Genomic DNA, 19,039 nt, shown 5'->3' with positions numbered 1-19,039 from the left:
TATATTACGGAGAATTTTTAAATATGCTTATATTACATGTGTATAATTTACGTATTCTTGAAGGTTTTGAAAGGTTCAGACGCCTCAATTTTTCCTATATTACTTTCTATTATCTTTATTACAATCGCAGATAGCGAACTTTGCAAAGTAGTATGAGGAATCTGATTAGGTATGTTCATATTACTATCAAGCATCCTTAGCTGCAAAAGTTTGTCATGCTCCCAAAACCCATCTGCGATTCTCAACACAGATACCAAAAACGCATCTTTTGCGGCGATCAAATCACTATTACTATTAAAGGTGTCGTCTGTTGCGCACTCAATACATAACGCCCTGTATACTTTGCAAAGTTCAGCAAATTCATCAGGAGATACCTGCTCGAATTTCATTTTTAAAACCTTGTTGAAAAGGTCTATGAAGTGAGATAGAAGAAAATTCTTGATATTCACGTCGAAAAAAGGTCTGTTCTCAAATATGTGTGCTATCACCAGGTCAGAAAAAAATGCAAAAGGGCTCTCTAACATGGTGGAGGTGAATAAAGTGCTTAAATTGTCAAGATATCCATCAATTTCATTCCCAGTGCAACAGGCTTGAACAATACCGGTTTCAACAAATGCAGCTTTGGAAAGTATATCACCTGCTTCATTGAATGAGTCCCAGAACGCACATTTTTCGTCTTCATCACTTGAAATACCAAGTTCCCTTCTTAGACTGATGAAGAGTTGATTATTTCTTAGCTCAGTCAAGCAATTTTTGTTAAGAAATTCGAGATATTTTGCCAAGAAATTTCTACTGATGTCCCCTTCATCGTAATGTTTTTTCGCCAGGGATAAGAAAACAGCTAATAGATCTTGATATGCATTTTTTTTCAATGCTTTAGAAAAAATATAAGCCAATCGCAGGAGTTCATTCTCATCGGAAACAGGTTTCAAATCTGCTACTATGATATGTGCCCTCTTCAACAGATTGGAAAGAAAGTGATAGAAAGCGTCATCTTTGGAAATGAGCAGCAAATCAGAAGCAATGGAATAAAGCGGTTTTTTCAGTAATTCAAAAGAGTCTGTATCACAGAAATCGATAATAAGGGAGTGAAATGCAAGCTGAAAGTGTAATGCAGCATCTAAGCCGTTATAGGTAAAGAAAGTCCACCAGGTAAATATACCAGAATCTACGAGGAATTTTCCGATCTGACAATAGCATTCTATCCATCTTTCATTTTCTTGAGCCTTGCTCTTTATAAACTGAAAAAGATAATTTTGCACCCAAGTTGGACCCAGCACATCTAAGCTCTTCAAATATACCTGTAATAATAAAAAAAAAGACGACTCGAATATATTTTCTTGAGACATGGCCACCAGTGAAGGATACAGAAATTTGAGCATACTCACGCTTTTTCTTTTCATTTTGGAGACTAAATTTGTGAATTCTTTCAAAAAATTTTCTGTTACTCCCGATATGGAAGGTTGTTGAAGTACTAGTTTATCAAATAATGACGCAATAAATTTTCCACTGAATGGATGATTTTTGATTCGACTGATTTCCAGGAATGAAAGGCTGGCCTGCATGATCAATGTTGTTATCGTCCTGACTGTGTTCTGTGTATGCAAGTTTAAATATTCCTTACTATATAACGGTCGTGTTAGCTCTTGGAAGCGCTTCTCTAAGTTTAAATCAAAACGTGTAGCTAGAACAATTAGTAGGTTGAGGCGGTTCTTCAAAACAGATAGAGAATCATTCATAGAAATATCACCCATCGGTATCACACGTTGTGTATCAGAACTAGACAATTCACACAACGTCAGTAGATGCAAATATCTGTTAAACATTAATCGACTCGTAAGCTGATTCGTTGGAGGATAAATTATCTTATTGTTTTGTGACAAATCAGACTCTTCTTCAAAGTCCGAAAATCTTCTCCGTTTGAATATGCGATCGAGAGAAAGAATCAAAGAATTTGTAACATTCCAATTACAAGTCTCAATGCAATAATTGATGAACCGAAATGCCGAACTCAAGGGTTGGAATTCAGAATCTAATCTCAAAACCTGCCAGCGGCAGACTTTCGTAGGAAATATGTTGACCAGCAACAGTGAAATATGAGGCGAAAAGGGGTGCTTTTGAAATAAATCCCACAAAGCTTCCTTTTTATGTATGACATCAACGACAGCAGAGAGAATATAATAACTTGTGTACAGATATTGCATTGGATTTTTCATAACAGAATCATAACAGACAGAAAGTAATTTGAAGAAAGACACAATATGATCTAAGAGTTTGACATCCATGTCGAATTTTGCAGCGGCTGAAATTTTGTTATATCTTGATATTTCTAGAAACATTAATTGGCATGCCGCAATTTGAAAAAAATGGATTGGTTTAGCTTTTTTCCTCAAGCTATTGACCTTCGATCTAAATTCACGATGAAATTCACCTATTAAGTCGAATAGTTCAGGCATGTCAAGGTGCACCAAAAAAGCAATAAGGCTTTCGTTAAAGTGAACTAGTTCAGTATCAGTGATACCTTTATCAATGATTACTCTGAATATTTTCTGTAATGATGTAGCTATATCTGCAGGATTCAATTTTGATAGCAAGAAACTCTTGTCTGACAACTGGATCTTGAAGAAATTAGGTGGCTCAAAAGGTTTTTTTAGTAAAATTGAGTCAAGTACGACCATTATTGGTCCAAGCTCTTGATTGGAGTCTTCTTCCTCAAATTCCATGTCATGATTAATGCTGTCCCTATTACGTACATTTGGCTTTGTGAAAGCGTATCGGTTCGTGGGAACCTCTACAACAGTATTGAAAACTGGTTTTCGTCTCGATTCAAGATCAGCGGAGAAACTTGAGTATATAGGTGCTTTCTTCTTCCTTCTTTTTTTCTGTGGCTTGAGAGAAGAGCTGTCATCCTGTTCTAGGGATTGAGATTCTAATTCTTCAAAAAAATAATCATCAATTACATGATTCTTCTTAGAAACAAATGAAACTGGATTATTAGCTGCCAAATGAGATTTATGCGCTGACCGTTTTCCGACTTTGATAGCTTTTGTACTTGGGGCCAGACAAGAATTTCGATATTTGTACTTATATCTTCTCACTCTCTTACTTTTTGTATTCAAAAAGTTGGCATCATTGGTTGCTTTAATTCTTTTAGGTTTAACCAACATCTTGTCAATTATACCATCGTTATGCTCTTCAGCAGCATCTAGGGAAATTACACTTTGATTATCTTCGGCAGATATATTGTATTGCTCACTAAATCCGCTATCTGAATGCCGTGAATTCAAATAAATAATAGGCTGGTCTTTATAAGACACATGTGATATGCAGCTCCCCGGTCCGTCATATTCCAGCTCATACACTGGTTCATTGCGGTATTCCTCATTTAAATTAAAACCAGAAGTTCCAGCCGATTGTGCGTCTTCACTATACTTGCTCTCATAATATTCTTGCAATTCCTTTAATTCCTTTTCGTTAGCCTCACGATCCTCTGGAAGATTTCCTAAGTATATATCTGGAGGGGCGTTTTCCTCGATATCCAGTTCGTCATCAGGTGCAATAAGATCGTTCAATAAGTTCTGTTCTTCATCTTCAATATGGGCGCTTCTGTTCATTTTCCTCTTAGCCACACCCTTATGGTTCAATAATTGAGTTTTTCTTTTCGTGACTTTTGAAGACTGCTGCTTTTGCAACGACTTTTCCCAAGCAACTCTTGGCAGGACCCCACGGTAACCAGTTCTTACATTCAATACTCTTCCTCTAAATATTACTTCGTCATTTTGAGTATTCTGTAAATTTGTACTAGCCAAGTCTTGTTCATCTTCCGTAGAATCACCTGATTGAAATACTATATCCTGGTCGAGGTCTTTAAAAGTACGATGCCTTTTCTTTGGTATTTCTTCATCACTATCATATCTTTGAGATTGAACCGAGCTGTTTTCGGGTTTAATGGAGTCGATTGTAACATCTTTCTGCTCATCTAAGGGTTTACCAGTTCTCTTTGTAAGTAAAATATCATTTGAGTGAATCACTGTAGAAGCGTTCTTCGGTAAGGTCAACTGATTCGAAATGCTGTCAAAACTAGAGATATCATAGCCCTCTAGCAACTGCCTATGCTTTATGCGTTCTAAACTGTATGGCATCTTTTGAATAGCCTTCCTCTTCCTCAAAGACCACCGAAGCCCCGTAGTAACTTGTGTATCAGTTACTACGGAAGGAGTACAAGATTCTCCAGCAGTGGAATCCAGGCTCAACCTCTCAGTGACAATTTTCTGTGATCTGCTTGCTTCTTGGACGTTTTCCTCTGCCCATAAATAATTTTCATTGAATTCGGGTTCGTATATGATACTAATTTCCTCATCAGTGGCCTCAGAATCTGATATCACAATAGGATTCGGTTCATCAACATCCATAAGCTTATCTGCTGACGCTACCACTAAACTTCAAATCTACAATCCTATCTTTTATTCTTTCACTTCTTGAATTTAATTTTACACGCAGATGCGCTTTACTCTTTGAAGATATCTCGCTAGCCGAGCTGAACGAATTTTATCCTACTATTATGCATTCTTGAGATAATGGCATCAAAACAAACCCAAGAAAAGGGAAAAAGAGTAGAAGCTGGCTGCCAAATTGGTGTAGTAATCCTCGTATTATTTTAAAATTAGATGAAGATGGCCGTGGATGACCCTACGTATGGCACCCCAAAGATTAAAAGAACTGCTTCTAGCAGTAGTAGTATTGAAACGACAGTAACAAAGTTGCTGATGTCCACCAAGCACCTCCTCCAGGTCTTAACACAATGGTCTAAGGGGACAACCTCTGGAAGATTAGTATCTGATGCATACGTTCAGTTGGGCAATGACTTCAAAGTCGTATCGAAATTCTTCATGCATGCGAAAGTTGACATGTCAGATGTTGGTGATGTGCCAATGGCTTTAAGACGTGTATTGGAAGTGACATTGAGGGAACCACCATCTGATGAAACTTTAAATAAACATCTGCCAAAAATCAGAGAGATTATAGTGACACTTTTAGACAAACTAAAGGTTAAACAAGCAATTTTGAAGAATATGCAGCAAGAGCATCGGATAAGTGTAAAATCACATCATCAACAAAACCCTTCCTTTACTAGTAACCTTTCATTGGGTAGTGAAGGGACCCGTGAGGGGACTCCATTAAGTAGCAGAAAAAGCAGTATTGTACGTGATCAGAGGCAAAGCGATTCAGTCGAAAACAGCTATGGGGAAAAAGTGAATTCTACTTCTACGGGAACACCCTCTGCTCAGTCAGCAGAGGCAACATTGACAAAACCAAGAACTAATATTAAACAAAACCTTAAATCTAACAATGCTCCAAACGCATCTGATGATGATGATGCACTTTCACAATTGAAGAAGGGAACTAATTTACAAAGGAGAGCCTCAAAGAGATACTCTGCCTACCATATGGCTAAATTGACAAATCAGTCTACAACAGAAGCTGCTGCGGCTGCCGGCCTCATGACAACTCCTTCACCCTCGATGTTGCATCTAGAGGAAACCGTAAGAAAGTCAAAGTTATACGGAAATAACAACAATGATGATGATAGAAACATTAATTCAGCTGAAAATAAGGGTAAAAGCATTGACGATGTATCAAAGGCGAGTCCATTGGCGAAAACGCCATTGCCTATTGAGAATGTTCGTGCATCTCCACGAAGATTATCAAGCGTTGTTACAACTTCGCCAGATAAAGCCATGAATGGAACTTGTCCAGTATTTTTAAGGATAGGAGACAAAACAAAGAAGTGTCATGTGCAACTGCCTACTACAAAAAACGCATTAAGGCTCCTATTTATTGAGCGCTTTGCGTATTCTCCTGGAGCAAATTCCTTCCCAGACATATATATTATGGATCCTCAATATGGAGTATTCTATGAATTAGAGGAACTAAATCTTCTCGATATTAAAGAAGGGTTTGTTATCGAGCTAAAGCTCGAAGAGAATCCAAATAATACGATCAAGGAATTCATTGACACAGTTAAGATGGAGATATCGAATAGTCAGAATGATATAATAAGACATTTAAAAGAAATGAGTTTTGGTTCTGCAATTAGCGGCAAGCAAACGGAAGTTTTACCACAACCTGGCCTTGAAGCTAACAAACACGATCTTGTGGGGCAAAACAAAAAAGATGATGATAAAACGATCAAAGATATTCAGTACGAATTGGGGAAAATAAAACAAGTGCATAATATTAATAGGTCAAATATTAATGAGACTATTTTCAACATTTTACGAAAGGTCGATAACTTTAAGTCTTTATCATTTTCTGCCAAAAACTCTTCCAACAGAATGTACATGGAAAAATCACAGACCGAACTCGGTGATTTATCCGATACTCTGCTAAGTAAAGTAGATGATTTGCAAGATGTAATCGAAATTATGAGGAAAGACGTTGCTGAGCGTAGGTCTCAGCCCGCTAAAAAGAAGCTAGAAACCGTATCCAAGGATTTAGAAAATGCCCAAGCAGATGTACTTAAACTACAGGAGTTTATTGATACTGAAAAACCACATTGGAAAAAAACTTGGGAAGCTGAGCTCGATAAGGTCTGTGAAGAACAACAGTTTCTCACGTTGCAGGAAGAGTTGATTTTAGATTTGAAGGAAGACTTGGGTAAGGCATTAGAAACTTTCGATCTTATTAAGTTATGTTGTGAAGAACAAGAAAAAAACCCTTCGAGATCAAAAAGTAATCCTATTTTGCCTATTATGAGACCGGGCACATTTAATCAGGTAAGGGAGCAAGTTATGGTGGCCGTCCAATCTTTAAACCCTGACCACGATAGTAGGGTCGAAGCTATTGACAAGGCTGAGAAGATGTGGGAGATGGAAAGAAAACTTAAAGCTAGTAATGAATTTGATGATGAACTGGAAAATTTTGTGGGTAATTCAAACCTGAAAAAATCGGGAGGCTTTGAAGAAGTAGAAAGGATAAGAAAGCAGAAGGATGAAGCAAATTTGAGAGCATATTTTGGGCCGGGGTTTACTTAAATACACTAATTTTATGAAAGCTAACGGAAAAGAGATTAGTGCTTTTGGCTTATTACAAAGTTTGCGGCAATATTTTCCTTATCAGCATCATAAGCTGTCAGTATTTCATGTATTATTAGTACTAATTAACTATATGTATATATATATATATATATGCTTGCAAGTGTTGAATTTCCTTTCTCAAAAGAATGATATTATCTTTAAATTTTGATGTGTTTGAAGATAGGCTTTCCAAAAATCCATTCAATATGGTGAATCGTACCTCATACTCGATTAAAGGATCACATTTCGTAATTGGACAACCGCTGACTGTCATTTCAATGATGCGTTGTAAGAACGAATGAAATTGCATATTTTGCGTAACATTAATTGATAGATCCTTAAAAGCAGATTTATAACATTCCGAAATGTTCTTTACAACATGATCAATTTGCATGAGAACGGTGTTTGTTGAATTTAAATTTGTGTCAATTGTTTTATAAGAGATTCTAGTGTTAAACAGCGCTATTAAACTTCGAAATATCCCTTTACTAGATTTCGAACGGATATGGAAATTATTCATTGTGCTTGAATGTTTCCAAACTTCCAATTCTTTAACAAATATGTGCATTGCACAAAATTGAATAACCGTATCATCATCTGATTGGGAGCTTACGGCTAAAATTTTGTCTCTATTGGCTTTCGCATTATATTTTTGAAATCCGCCCATGGCAAGCTTTTTGATATTGATCACTTGCTGTTGGTCTGTTGATATTATAAGGAAATCGTCAGCCAGTTTTAAAATTAATGTGTCCTGGCTAGGACTGGCTTTAAACTCGCTATAAAACTCCAGAAGATCGTCATACACCAAATCAACGATCGGAGCAGATAAACTAGAGCCCTGAAAAAGACCATCTTCTCTAATGTAGCACTTATCTTCAACCCACAAAGCTGTTTTAAATATTTCCATCTCTACAACGTTTATAACATCCTGATTTGATAAATGAACCGTCCTCACATTATCTATGTATAGCTCATAAGGTTTTGGTACTCTGCTAGCGTTAACAACATTAAATAACTTCAATACACCTGTATTGGTATTGAAGAAATATTGAGATCTAACGAAAAACCCATTTTCATTTTTTAGCGCATCCTTGAGTATCCTCATACATTCCATCCTTGGTATGGAATCATAGCAAGATTTGACATCAAATTTCATGAAATAAAGCTCTGGTAAGACATTATTAAATTTCTTTAAAAGTCTCTGCTTAAATTCTTTGATACGGTCAGCTATTTGCGTTGGAGAATATATTTTAGTAAAACTAGTCGGCCTTTTGTTTCTTAGGTATTCTAAAATTTTTTGAGTGGGCTGGATAGCATTTTTGTGATTCTCCTTATAAATTGTGAATTCTTCTTCGTCTGCCCCTCTGCATGGGATGGCAATAATCCTGAACTCATTATTACTTTTTTTTGGTATAATCCTCATTTTGCTATGATTGAAATTGGACAACGTGTAACTATTATGGTTTCTACATACGTTGTTTTCGACTAAGTACGTCTTAAAATATTCTACGATAAAAGGGGTGATAAGTTTATTCCAAGTATCATGTCTAAAGTAAACAATTGTCACTGTAGAAGATATTTCGGTGCAGTAAAAAAAAGTCTGTATAATTTTGGGAATTAGTTGTCTAAATAGCCAGGAAATGAAACAAATCGCCAATTGATTCAAGTTTTCAAAATTGTGCTTGGTGAACCAAATATCAGAAATGAACAACCACCGAAAATCCTTTAATCTTAACTTTTTCAACAAACTATCAAATGGTAAATAGCCATTTAAGGGTAAACTTAATAAAAGATTTAGATTCTTGATAATTTTTCCTTTATTTTTCTTTGAGCCAAACATTTCTTGGGGTAATAACTTCTGTAAAATAACAATGATAAATTTCAAGACTCGTTCCTTTGGTGATTGCCTACTCAAATGCGACAAGTCCAATACGGTCCCTTCCAATGGTGGGCAAATACTATTCAAAATAGAAACGTAATTCAAACGCTTATGTCTCTTTAATAGCTTTTGCAGCGTCAAATTAATTCGTACCTTTAGTCTCTGAGGAATTTTAACCAAATTTGTGGGAAAAATAGCTTCTCTCAAGTCAGTTAGCTTTTTGATAGATGATGATGAAGGAAGGATCTTGCTATAAGGAAAAAAAGAAGAGGAATTTATATTGAGCTTGTGTAAGAATTGTTTATTTGTCACTGGTTCTGTAAGTTGTTTGATTTGCGCAGCAGTTGCGGATGATGAGGATGATCGTTGAGCCCATTTGGGCGGCAGATGAGGTTCGTTACATCTGTTACCCACGATTTGAGTGAAAAACTGCCCATTAAATTGAATTACTGTATAATTGATCAATAAATCAACGAATGCGTATGTACCGACCAAACTGTGGAACATTTTCCAAGCAGCGCCTTTCAGTAACGTAACGTTAACATTTGCAGAATGGCAAAAAAGACTATTGTTGACATCTTCATTTCTAGCTATTTTATAGCCAAATGTTAGTACGTTGTTGTATAATTCGCCCGTCAACAGGTAAATGATGCAGTGATCAATGACTGCTTTGTGGCTTAAGTCACCAGGAAGGCATGGTAATGCTATTTTTCTTGAATTTGGTAGTGCGAAACACGTAGTTAGAATTTCATCGAGGCCATTGAAGTGACCACATTTTAAATTTTCTTTGTAAGTACTGTTGGTCTGTAGATCAATGTCAAGCTTGTCTTGAATGAACTCGAATAAGATTTTCATGAGTATAAATCAGTTTTTTTTTTTTTTTTTTTTTTTTTAATTTTTCACTTTTCTATTTCACTTGTGTCATTCATTGCCATGCTTTACTTTTTTTCATTCCTAAATGCGAATCACCAATAGCTCATCTAAAGGTATATATTATTCAAACCTCAGAAGGATAATATTCATGAGGGCGTGTTAGTTATGGTTAAGAAAGTTAATAATCCGCTAAAAATCGATTATCAGAACGGGATAATAGAAAATCGGCTTCTGCAAATTAGAAATTTCAAAGATGTAAATACGCCCAAACTAAGTATGTATCTATGAGATCTAACAGAAATCAGGATCAATTAACTAACTTTCAAACATATATAAGTGCAGTCAATGTATGGAGTATAAGAATAGATCCAAGAGACTCGAAGAAAGTAATAGAGTATGTATATGATTTTTGCTTTTGTATTCATGGAAGTAAACTAACTAGTAAAGTAGGCTAATTCGAAACGATTTTCAGAAAAATGACCCTGTTTCATTGAGACATTTGAAAAGGATCCGCAAGGACATCGAGACCTCCACCTTGGAAGTGGTGTTGTGTTCGAAAGAGTATATTTGCGACGAAGGTGAAATAAACAATAAATTGAAGAGTATTTGGGTTGGAACGAAAAAGTATGAACTGAGTGATGATATCGAAGTGCCTGAGTTTGCGCCCAGCACAAAGGAACTGAACAATGCCTGGTCTGTGAAGTACTGGCCGTTGATTTGGAACGGCAACCCCAATGATCAAATATTGAACGACTATAAAATAGACATGCAGGAAGTACGAAATGAGCTATCGCGTGCGTCGACGTTGTCTGTGAAGATGGCAACGGCAGGAAAACAGTTTCCAATGGTGAGCGTCTTTGTTGACCCATCAAGAAAGAAGGACAAAGTGGTGGCAGAAGATGGCAGAAACTGCGAAAACTCGCTACCCATCGACCACAGTGTAATGGTGGGCATCCGTGCGGTAGGCGAAAGACTCAGGGAGGGTGTAGACGAAGACGCAAACTCTTATCTGTGTCTTGATTACGACGTCTATTTGACCCATGAGCCGTGCTCAATGTGCTCCATGGCCCTGATCCATTCTCGTGTGAGACGAGTGGTCTTCCTTACAGAGATGCAGCGCACCGGGAGCTTAAAATTAACGAGTGGTGACGGGTACTGCATGAACGATAACAAACAGCTAAACTCAACATACGAAGCCTTTCAATGGATCGGCGAGGAATATCCTGTGGGGCAGGTTGACCGGGATGTCTGCTGCTAGTTTTCCTCTAATAGATTAATATAAGATTGTATAATTTGTAATAGGCCAGGAATGGCATTGTCTCCTGCACTCGGTGAGCGAACCATATTTTCAAATTCTGCTAGTTCCGAGGTCTTTTCCTGAATAGCATCATCCAGAATCTGCAAACGCTGTTGCAACAGGTCATTAATCTTGTACAGCGCGTCGATCAGTGTCTCGAGGCTAAGGGAGTGTGATAGTTGCTCGCTTTCCAGAAATCGCAGTAATCTAGAGCGCAACGTTATGAAAAACTGCTTGATTCGTGCTTCTAACTCAGAGGTCACTCGCGCATCCCTGGCCTGAAGCAATTCGTACCAATGTTGCAGTTGTTGCTCGTCGCTCGTGTACGACTGTAGTTGCTGCTTGAACTCTTGAAAACTTATCAGAGTAGTGAGTAGCGAATCCGAAACATAGTTATGCAGCAGCTGTTCAGAGTTCATTTATAATGGTAATTTCAAAGCAAGATTGGGAGCACAATTGTCAAATCTATGATTATTTTGTTGCGTTATACCCAGCTTTTGGGCTTTTTCGAGAACGATCTTCGTTGTTTTTCGCTGTTTCTCCGCGAAGCGGGCAGCGGCGACGGTAATATTGGCTGTTAATCTATTGTTATCTTGTAGTTGTACAAGATCATTCCTTTAATTCTATATATTAACTGTTCGTGGCGTAACAAGAAATCGATTCTGACATCAAATGGAAGACATCAGCAGTTACACTAGTGGTGCAGGAAAGGCACCGCAAGGGAGTGCAAGAAGCTGTGAGAAACAACTTTATATAACTTGCTGCTTGATAATTGTGACAGAATATTCTCGCACCTTGCAAACATATATAGCAGCACCTCTAGATTTCTCCTTCCTTCCTTTCGTAAAAAGGAACCACCTGGGCGGCTAATTTAGTATTTTCGTCTTTTATGATCTACGTGTGTAATGATATGGTGGGGGCGTGTTTTCGCTTCCCATTTTTTGCCATTTTTTGTCTCGGTTTTAGGAATTGCGTTTTGTGTTGTTTTGTGTATTAAGTTAAAATCTCTCGAGGAAAGCAGATCAAGAAAATATCAAATCCAGGATCACACGACAACTGAACGATTACATCGGCCTATAATACGTTGCCATGAGTTTAAAGGAGGAACAAGTGTCCATTAAGCAGGACCCGGAACAAGAAGAGCGTCAGCATGATCAATTCAATGATGTTCAGATCAAACAAGAGTCGCAGGATCATGATGGAGTGGACTCGCAGTACACGAACGGTACGCAAAATGACGACAGCGAGAGATTTGAGGCAGCTGAATCCGATGTAAAGGTGGAACCCGGCCTCGGTATGGGCATCACCTCCTCTCAGAGCGAAAAGGGTCAAGTTCTGCCTGACCAACCGGAGATTAAGTTCATTCGTCGTCAAATCAATGGTTATGTAGGGTTTGCTAATTTGCCCAAGCAATGGCACAGAAGGTCCATAAAGAACGGATTCAGTTTCAATCTCCTATGTGTCGGCCCTGATGGTATTGGTAAGACAACTTTAATGAAAACTTTATTTAATAATGATGATATTGAGGCCAATTTAGTGAAAGATTACGAGGAGGAACTTGCAAATGATCAGGAAGAAGAGGAGGGTCAGGGCGAGGGTCACGAGAACCAATCACAAGAACAAAGGCACAAGGTCAAAATTAAGTCATATGAGTCGGTTATTGAAGAAAATGGTGTTAAACTGAATTTGAACGTGATCGATACTGAAGGATTTGGTGATTTTTTAAATAATGATCAAAAATCATGGGACCCGATCATTAAGGAGATTGACTCTCGTTTTGATCAATACTTGGATGCGGAGAACAAAATCAACAGACATTCAATAAACGATAAAAGAATCCATGCATGTCTTTATTTCATTGAACCTACAGGACATTACTTAAAGCCCCTGGACCTGAAGTTTATGCAATCTGTATATGAAAAATGTAACTTGATTCCTGTCATTGCTAAATCTGACATCTTAACTGATGAAGAGATCTTAAGTTTCAAGAAGACCATTATGAACCAGTTAATCCAATCTAATATCGAGCTGTTCAAGCCTCCAATTTATTCCAACGATGATGCAGAAAATAGCCATTTATCCGAAAGACTATTTAGTAGTTTACCTTATGCTGTTATTGGTTCCAACGATATTGTAGAGAACTACAGTGGTAATCAAGTGAGAGGCCGTTCCTATCCATGGGGGGTGATCGAAGTGGACAATGACAACCACTCTGATTTCAACCTTTTGAAAAATTTATTGATCAAGCAATTCATGGAGGAATTAAAGGAAAGGACAAGCAAGATACTATACGAAAACTACAGGTCTTCTAAATTGGCAAAACTTGGTATTAAGCAAGATAATTCAGTTTTCAAAGAGTTCGATCCAATATCTAAACAACAAGAAGAAAAAACTTTACATGAGGCAAAACTAGCCAAACTAGAAATTGAAATGAAAACAGTTTTCCAACAAAAAGTTTCCGAAAAGGAGAAAAAACTACAAAAATCAGAAACTGAATTGTTTGCTAGACATAAAGAAATGAAGGAAAAATTAACTAAACAATTAAAAGCTTTGGAGGACAAGAAAAAACAGCTAGAACTTTCAATAAATAGTGCTTCTCCCAATGTTAACCACTCCCCCGTCCCTACAAAGAAGAAGGGATTTTTACGTTAGCGAAATAAAGACATATAAAAATTTCAAACATACACTATTAAATATTATTACTATTAATATATAAAACGCGAGACGCGTAAAATAAAAAGAAGAAGGGTAAATAGAAAAAAATGGAAATGAAGAAAAACAGAGTTATTCAACTAAATATCTGTTATGATTTGAATCGCAGAATATAAAATTAAAACAGTAAAGTAAAAGAATATCATAATGTGGCCATAACGAAATAAAAAGAATGATTAGCTCAGAATTAACGAATGATCAAATCATAGACCTTATATCGGATTATAAGAATTTCAAAAGAATTATAGAGGCCTCTGTACCAGAAGATGATAGAAGAAGGAACCAAAACCGCCAAAATAGAAATAAAGACCTGACAAAATTGTCGAATGTACAATTTTGGCAACTGACGACTGATGTCAACGATGAATTGATGAAAAGATTGACAGATTCGGGTGCGGATGCATCACTAAATGATCTTGATCTGAAAAGAGGTAAAGCACAATCTAAACTGTCTCGATTGAAGGACGCGAAGTTCCATAAATTGATTCTTGATATTTTCACGGAAATTGAAAGGAGAAACTTACATCATTTGGATATGGGGACGCATAACAATGGGTTAGACGAGGGTGATCTAAATTTCTATTTAAATGACACATTATTTGAATCCTTCAAAATAAACGATGATTTTATGAGCGTGAATGGTATTATATCCATTGAAGTCTTCCGAGAATTAAAAACTCAATTTACACTTTATTTTCAAAACACGCTCCATCGAATTGATCCTGTGGATACCACCACCACACGCCTGCCGATTCTGCTTGAGACTATAATTAAGATAGCAAAGTTGATAGGCGATCTCTTACCTGTCCTATCATCAGTTTCACTGCAAAGTTCTTTAGAAAACGAAATAGTATACTTAAAGAGTGCTTTATCTCATGCTATCACTTCAACAAGATATTTTCTCACATATGGGGACCTAATACCACGAATTGTAGCTCAATCATCTATTTCGGAAGTGATTTTTGCGTTCTGCAATATTGCTCAGATTGTGAAGATCAAATCCACCTCACGTGATGATATATCACGCAATGAAGGAGAACTCAGTGATATCGAGGCAGGTATGAAACCGTTGAAGATTATTGAAAAAGTGAAAAATGAGAAAAACGGTAAGGATATATCATCTCTGGGTGATAGCGGTAGTACTGCTGTTAGTTTTCCATCCTCTGGTAAGCCCATTACAAAAAAATCGGACATGCCAGTGGTTGTAGCATCGCCATCAATTTCCATCATAGAAAAATCTGAATCTTCTATTCGAGAGAGTGGGAAGGTACGAAATAATACATCTGGAGAAACAAACTTAGCGTCTGTGTCGCCGTTAAAAAACACTAAGAATTCTTCAAGAATTACGAGTGAGCCATCTCCGCGAGAAGGTTTGCCTCTGAAAGTTGTCTCGAACTCGAGAAGTCCAAGTCCTCAAGGTAACACATTGCCGCTAATTGGTAAATTTCGGCAGGATTATCAGGCATCACCTCCGAAGAAAGTTATCACTAAACCAGTGGCAGAAACGGCGAAGCCGTATGCAAATATTCCGCCAGCTGCAGACGTACTTTACTCGCCAACCGTGACCAAAATGAGGAAATTCAGAGAGAAAGTGCAGAAATTTGCTCCCAACTCTGGTCTTGGATTAAGAATATCTACTTCAGAAGAAAACTTGAATAATTCTGATGTCAACTCAACCACGCACAACGCTAACATAAATAACCTCGTCGAATTTGTTGAGAGTAAATCAATGGTTGTTCTTCCTATGGCAGGCAGGGCATTTTGAATGATGTTCAAGCCTCTAAATCAAAATTGTTCAAGTCCGCAAGATCAGTTTCGAGATTATGTCAAAATTCCATCGAGATTATTCCTATTTTGGAATCGGTGATTGATATGACTACCAAAGCAATGGTCCAAAAAAGTTTTAAACTGGATTTAGGCGAGCACTGTAAAGAAATTATTGAAAGGCTCACAGATTGCTCGCAAAAGTTATCGGAATTGTGTACTTATGGATGCGATTCCACAAAGCTTGGGAAGAAACGATTCTATCAAAAATTAGCAGATATCCTGATGGAAGTAACCAAGCGCACCAGGGAATTGGTTGAATGTGTGAAGATGGCGAACAGGCAGACTCTTTCACAGGACCTCTCGTCATTTTTCAATTATAGATCTGTACAGTAAAGTCATATATATTCTTTAGTTATTATCTTATTTTATTTCGATCACTATTTACAGATAAATTTTTCTTTTATACATTTTTGGCCAGTGAACCATCAACTATATTTTTTGTATCTTCACAGAAATGCTTTATTTTCCTTGTCGGATATTTTTGCCTTTGCAGATGCTACATTTTCATTAGCAATGTTAACCAAGGAATGAAGATCTTCTTTATCCAGCAAACTTCCTTGGATAAATTTAGCTGCTTTTTCAGATCCATTCGTTGACAGAATTGCACCAATAAATGCGTTCAAGACACTAGCAAAAATCGTGGTTTCACCATTTATGTGGCCATCTTTTATTGGGTCTCTCATCTTCCAAAATATGAAAGGGTCTAGATTATGTAATTTAACGAATGTGCATGCTGTGTTTTTGGACGTTAATTCCTTAGCGAATTTTGTTCCCAGATTGCTGAACTGCAAAGAAAGTTGCCCGTTCTCGCAACTCTCGGCCGGCGAACCATTCTTTAACGAATGAATGCACGTCTGTAGTTTCAAAAACTGTGCTCCTAGCAGATTCAGTTTTTCGTTGTATGGCTTTGACCCGTGTGCGAACGACTTATGTGTTAAACACTGCAAAATCAGTTCGTTTGATAAATTTATTCCGTACTTGGGCAATTGTAGTATGGATCTAACTTTGTCTTGACACTCTTTTGCGTTAACTTCAGTAAAGAGTACCCCGCTAGGATTTCTCAAGTACGACTCTGGATCTCGTCTCAAACCATTAATTCTCGGACCCTTATGAAGGTATATGACTGTTCTAACGCTTTGTAAATTGCAGTTCAAAGCAGTAACGGGTCTCCGCAAGGAACGCGATATAAACATCATGCTATTTTCCATGTTTCCGAGCTTGTCTACTCTTTACTTTCCATCTACCGTTATAGTTTTATATCTCGCTCTTGTTCATACTATATGCAAGTTTTCCAACGCTTCCCATAGCATAAGCTTGGATAGCGAAACCTAAGTTGTTTTTTTTTTCAAAAACTCATCAATTAGGGCAAACTTGAATAGTCAGCTAGGTCATATATTTAAAATCAATTAGCCCTATGACTACATTAGGTTTATTGTTAGGTCTTTACGGCTGCATATTTGCTTTCGCCGTTCGGCGGGGTCCTGCGACGATTTCTGCGCGGTCTTGTATGGGTGGAGTTGACAGTTAACCCTCCGGACCCCCTACCCCGGTGTGCCCCCGGTCCATCTATCCATTTTGCGGTAACCCCTTTGCGCGACAGCTGCTTATCAAGGTACCTGGATCGAGCCATAAAAATTGATCTACACAGATGAGATGGGGCATTGGGATATATTATTAGTCGGAGTATCATTATAGTTATTCAGTTTTATGCAGGTTACTGGCCAAACGTTTTTCTTCATTTGGAATAATCGTTTAGGAGCTACTGTTCCGGTATAAAGTAACAAGCACAGTAGCAGAGTAATACGCAGTGACGATAATAGAGACTAGTAAAACAGTCGAGTTGTCGGACCTAAAATGTCAGAAGAAGACGATCATTGGAATTTAGTTAGATTACGTAGATTACGTAAAGGGAGAGAAGGGGAAGAACAGTCATCGAAGTCAGAAATATCTTTGGATAGTTTGCATGAAAGCTCCTTTGCAGGAGAGGACGACGAGGACTTCGATGCAGATGTCCTATCGAACACTAGCAGTGAAGAGTCTGCACAGATGAATCGTATTTACGATTTTAGAACATCTAATGAATTTAGTAATGCTGGAGTTAATATTGATCAAACTGGAGTTCCCACTATTTCAGAGTCATTTGATACTTTGTCCGGCTCAAATGTTGGCGGAACGGTATTGCCAAGTATGGAGGGGTCGAAACTGAAGGATAGTACGATAAGGAATTCTAGCACACTATCGGATCATATCATAGATAAAAGTGAGGGTAAATCTGCTAAATTGAAGATGTGGCATGTTATCATGCTATCTTCATTGCTTTCCATGACCTTTTCATACCTCGCCCTCGAATATTCCCTGACTGGTGATGTGTTGGCAGGTTTTAAATCACAACAGTCATTACGTAATAATGAAAGGAAGCTGTTGTACGGCAATATCGATTTTGTTGATAAAAAATCTTACGATTCATCAAGTGACTCTTTAAGTCAGTGGGCTCCTTCAGGAAAATACTACGTCGACTTCGACAATCATATTGCATACCCATTAAAGGATGATGACCTAATGGGCTGGAGACGATACAAAACAGACTTAGTTATTTTATGGTATACAACAAAAGCTCGAATGAAAGACGGTTGGCACAAGAGAATTAACAAAATAAACGGAGGAAGAATAAAGTTACACCTATTTCTCAAGAATTCTTTTAAATCCGCTCAAGAAAGTTTAAGGGTATTGCATAAAGAACAGAAACGCCGCTGGAAAAGGCTCTTTGTGCTACTTCATAATAAATACAGGCAATTTTCTCCACATATTAAAAGGTATTTCGATCATTCTTGCCAAAAAGCAAAACAATGTTGGTCGGGATCCAGATTGCAGTTGCGCAAGCTTCGTTTCAAGTCAATGAAACCATTCCGAGTTTTTCAGTTTAAGGTTCGCAAAGATACCAACTGGTTTGTAAAGCAGCTGAAACGGTTCGGATTGAAATTACAGCATTCGAGGATGTATAAAGCGATGTCAGAATGCAGGAAAAAAAATTATTTTAAGTGCAAACACTAGATCATCCAAAACCCAGCATGAAGAATGAAATTAACAAAAGAAAAAAAAAACGACTGCTTAGTAGGAGTGTCATATATCCCTCCTTTAAATTTTTTTACACTTACTTTCCTTTTTTTATTGAGAATAGAAAAGGTGCATCTCTCTCTCTCTCTCTCTCTATCTCTATCTCTAAGGTTTTATTACTTTCATAACGTATGCTATCCATCTCTTTTCCTTTTTTTTTGTTTTGTTATTCCCTTTTTTTACTCAGTTAGATTCATACTACTATATTTACATATTCTTCGAAGCTTTTATGAGTTAAATATTTTGTTGCTTTATGGGGCA

General features: G+C 37.3%; 9 protein-coding genes across 9 annotated transcripts; 5 read left to right on the top strand and 4 right to left on the bottom strand.

The window, feature by feature from the left end:
- Window positions 1–47: 47 nt before the first annotated feature.
- MMS22 (Mms22p) lies at window positions 48–4,412 on the bottom strand (the record flags this gene model as incomplete). Its single annotated transcript, NM_001182209.1, has 1 exon — window positions 48–4,412. The coding sequence occupies one exon, from the start codon at window positions 4,410–4,412 to the stop codon at window positions 48–50; it is 4,365 nt and encodes a 1,454-aa protein (NP_013424.1).
- A 255-nt stretch (window positions 4,413–4,667) lies between these two features.
- BUD6 (formin-mediated actin nucleation enhancer) lies at window positions 4,668–7,034 on the top strand (the record flags this gene model as incomplete). The annotated part of the gene is made up of 1 exon (NM_001182208.1): window positions 4,668–7,034. One exon carries the CDS (start codon window positions 4,668–4,670, stop codon window positions 7,032–7,034), a length of 2,367 nt encoding a protein of 788 aa, NP_013423.1.
- A 121-nt stretch (window positions 7,035–7,155) lies between these two features.
- Window positions 7,156–9,810, bottom strand: EST2 (telomerase reverse transcriptase; the record flags this gene model as incomplete). Its single annotated transcript, NM_001182207.2, has 1 exon — window positions 7,156–9,810. The coding sequence occupies one exon, from the start codon at window positions 9,808–9,810 to the stop codon at window positions 7,156–7,158; it is 2,655 nt and encodes an 884-aa protein (NP_013422.2).
- A 183-nt stretch (window positions 9,811–9,993) lies between these two features.
- On the top strand, window positions 9,994–11,086 carry TAD3 (Tad3p; the record flags this gene model as incomplete). Its single annotated transcript, NM_001182205.1, has 3 exons — window positions 9,994–10,102; window positions 10,171–10,222; window positions 10,279–11,086. The coding sequence occupies 3 exons, from the start codon at window positions 9,994–9,996 to the stop codon at window positions 11,084–11,086; spliced, it is 969 nt and encodes a 322-aa protein (NP_013420.2).
- On the bottom strand, window positions 11,083–11,544 carry NKP2 (Nkp2p; the record flags this gene model as incomplete). The annotated part of the gene is made up of 1 exon (NM_001182204.1): window positions 11,083–11,544. The coding sequence occupies one exon, from the start codon at window positions 11,542–11,544 to the stop codon at window positions 11,083–11,085; it is 462 nt and encodes a 153-aa protein (NP_013419.1).
- Window positions 11,545–12,214: 670 nt separating this feature from the next.
- CDC3 (septin CDC3) lies at window positions 12,215–13,777 on the top strand (the record flags this gene model as incomplete). Its single annotated transcript, NM_001182203.2, has 1 exon — window positions 12,215–13,777. One exon carries the CDS (start codon window positions 12,215–12,217, stop codon window positions 13,775–13,777), a length of 1,563 nt encoding a protein of 520 aa, NP_013418.2.
- A 232-nt stretch (window positions 13,778–14,009) lies between these two features.
- On the top strand, window positions 14,010–15,602 carry SPH1 (Sph1p; the record flags this gene model as incomplete). Its single annotated transcript, NM_001182202.2, has 1 exon — window positions 14,010–15,602. The coding sequence occupies one exon, from the start codon at window positions 14,010–14,012 to the stop codon at window positions 15,600–15,602; it is 1,593 nt and encodes a 530-aa protein (NP_013417.3).
- A 508-nt stretch (window positions 15,603–16,110) lies between these two features.
- MRPL15 (mitochondrial 54S ribosomal protein YmL15) lies at window positions 16,111–16,872 on the bottom strand (the record flags this gene model as incomplete). Its single annotated transcript, NM_001182201.1, has 1 exon — window positions 16,111–16,872. One exon carries the CDS (start codon window positions 16,870–16,872, stop codon window positions 16,111–16,113), a length of 762 nt encoding a protein of 253 aa, NP_013416.2.
- Window positions 16,873–17,518: 646 nt separating this feature from the next.
- ATG39 (Atg39p) lies at window positions 17,519–18,715 on the top strand (the record flags this gene model as incomplete). Its single annotated transcript, NM_001182200.1, has 1 exon — window positions 17,519–18,715. The coding sequence occupies one exon, from the start codon at window positions 17,519–17,521 to the stop codon at window positions 18,713–18,715; it is 1,197 nt and encodes a 398-aa protein (NP_013415.1).
- Window positions 18,716–19,039: the final 324 nt, after the last annotated feature.

The sequence above is a fragment of the Saccharomyces cerevisiae genome, chromosome XII (assembly GCF_000146045.2).
Source record: "Saccharomyces cerevisiae S288C chromosome XII, complete sequence".
In the NCBI taxonomy this organism is placed as follows: Eukaryota; Fungi; Ascomycota; class Saccharomycetes; order Saccharomycetales; family Saccharomycetaceae; genus Saccharomyces; species Saccharomyces cerevisiae.
Note: the sequence above shows the minus strand (reverse complement) of the source record. Positions and strands in the feature narration are given on the sequence as shown.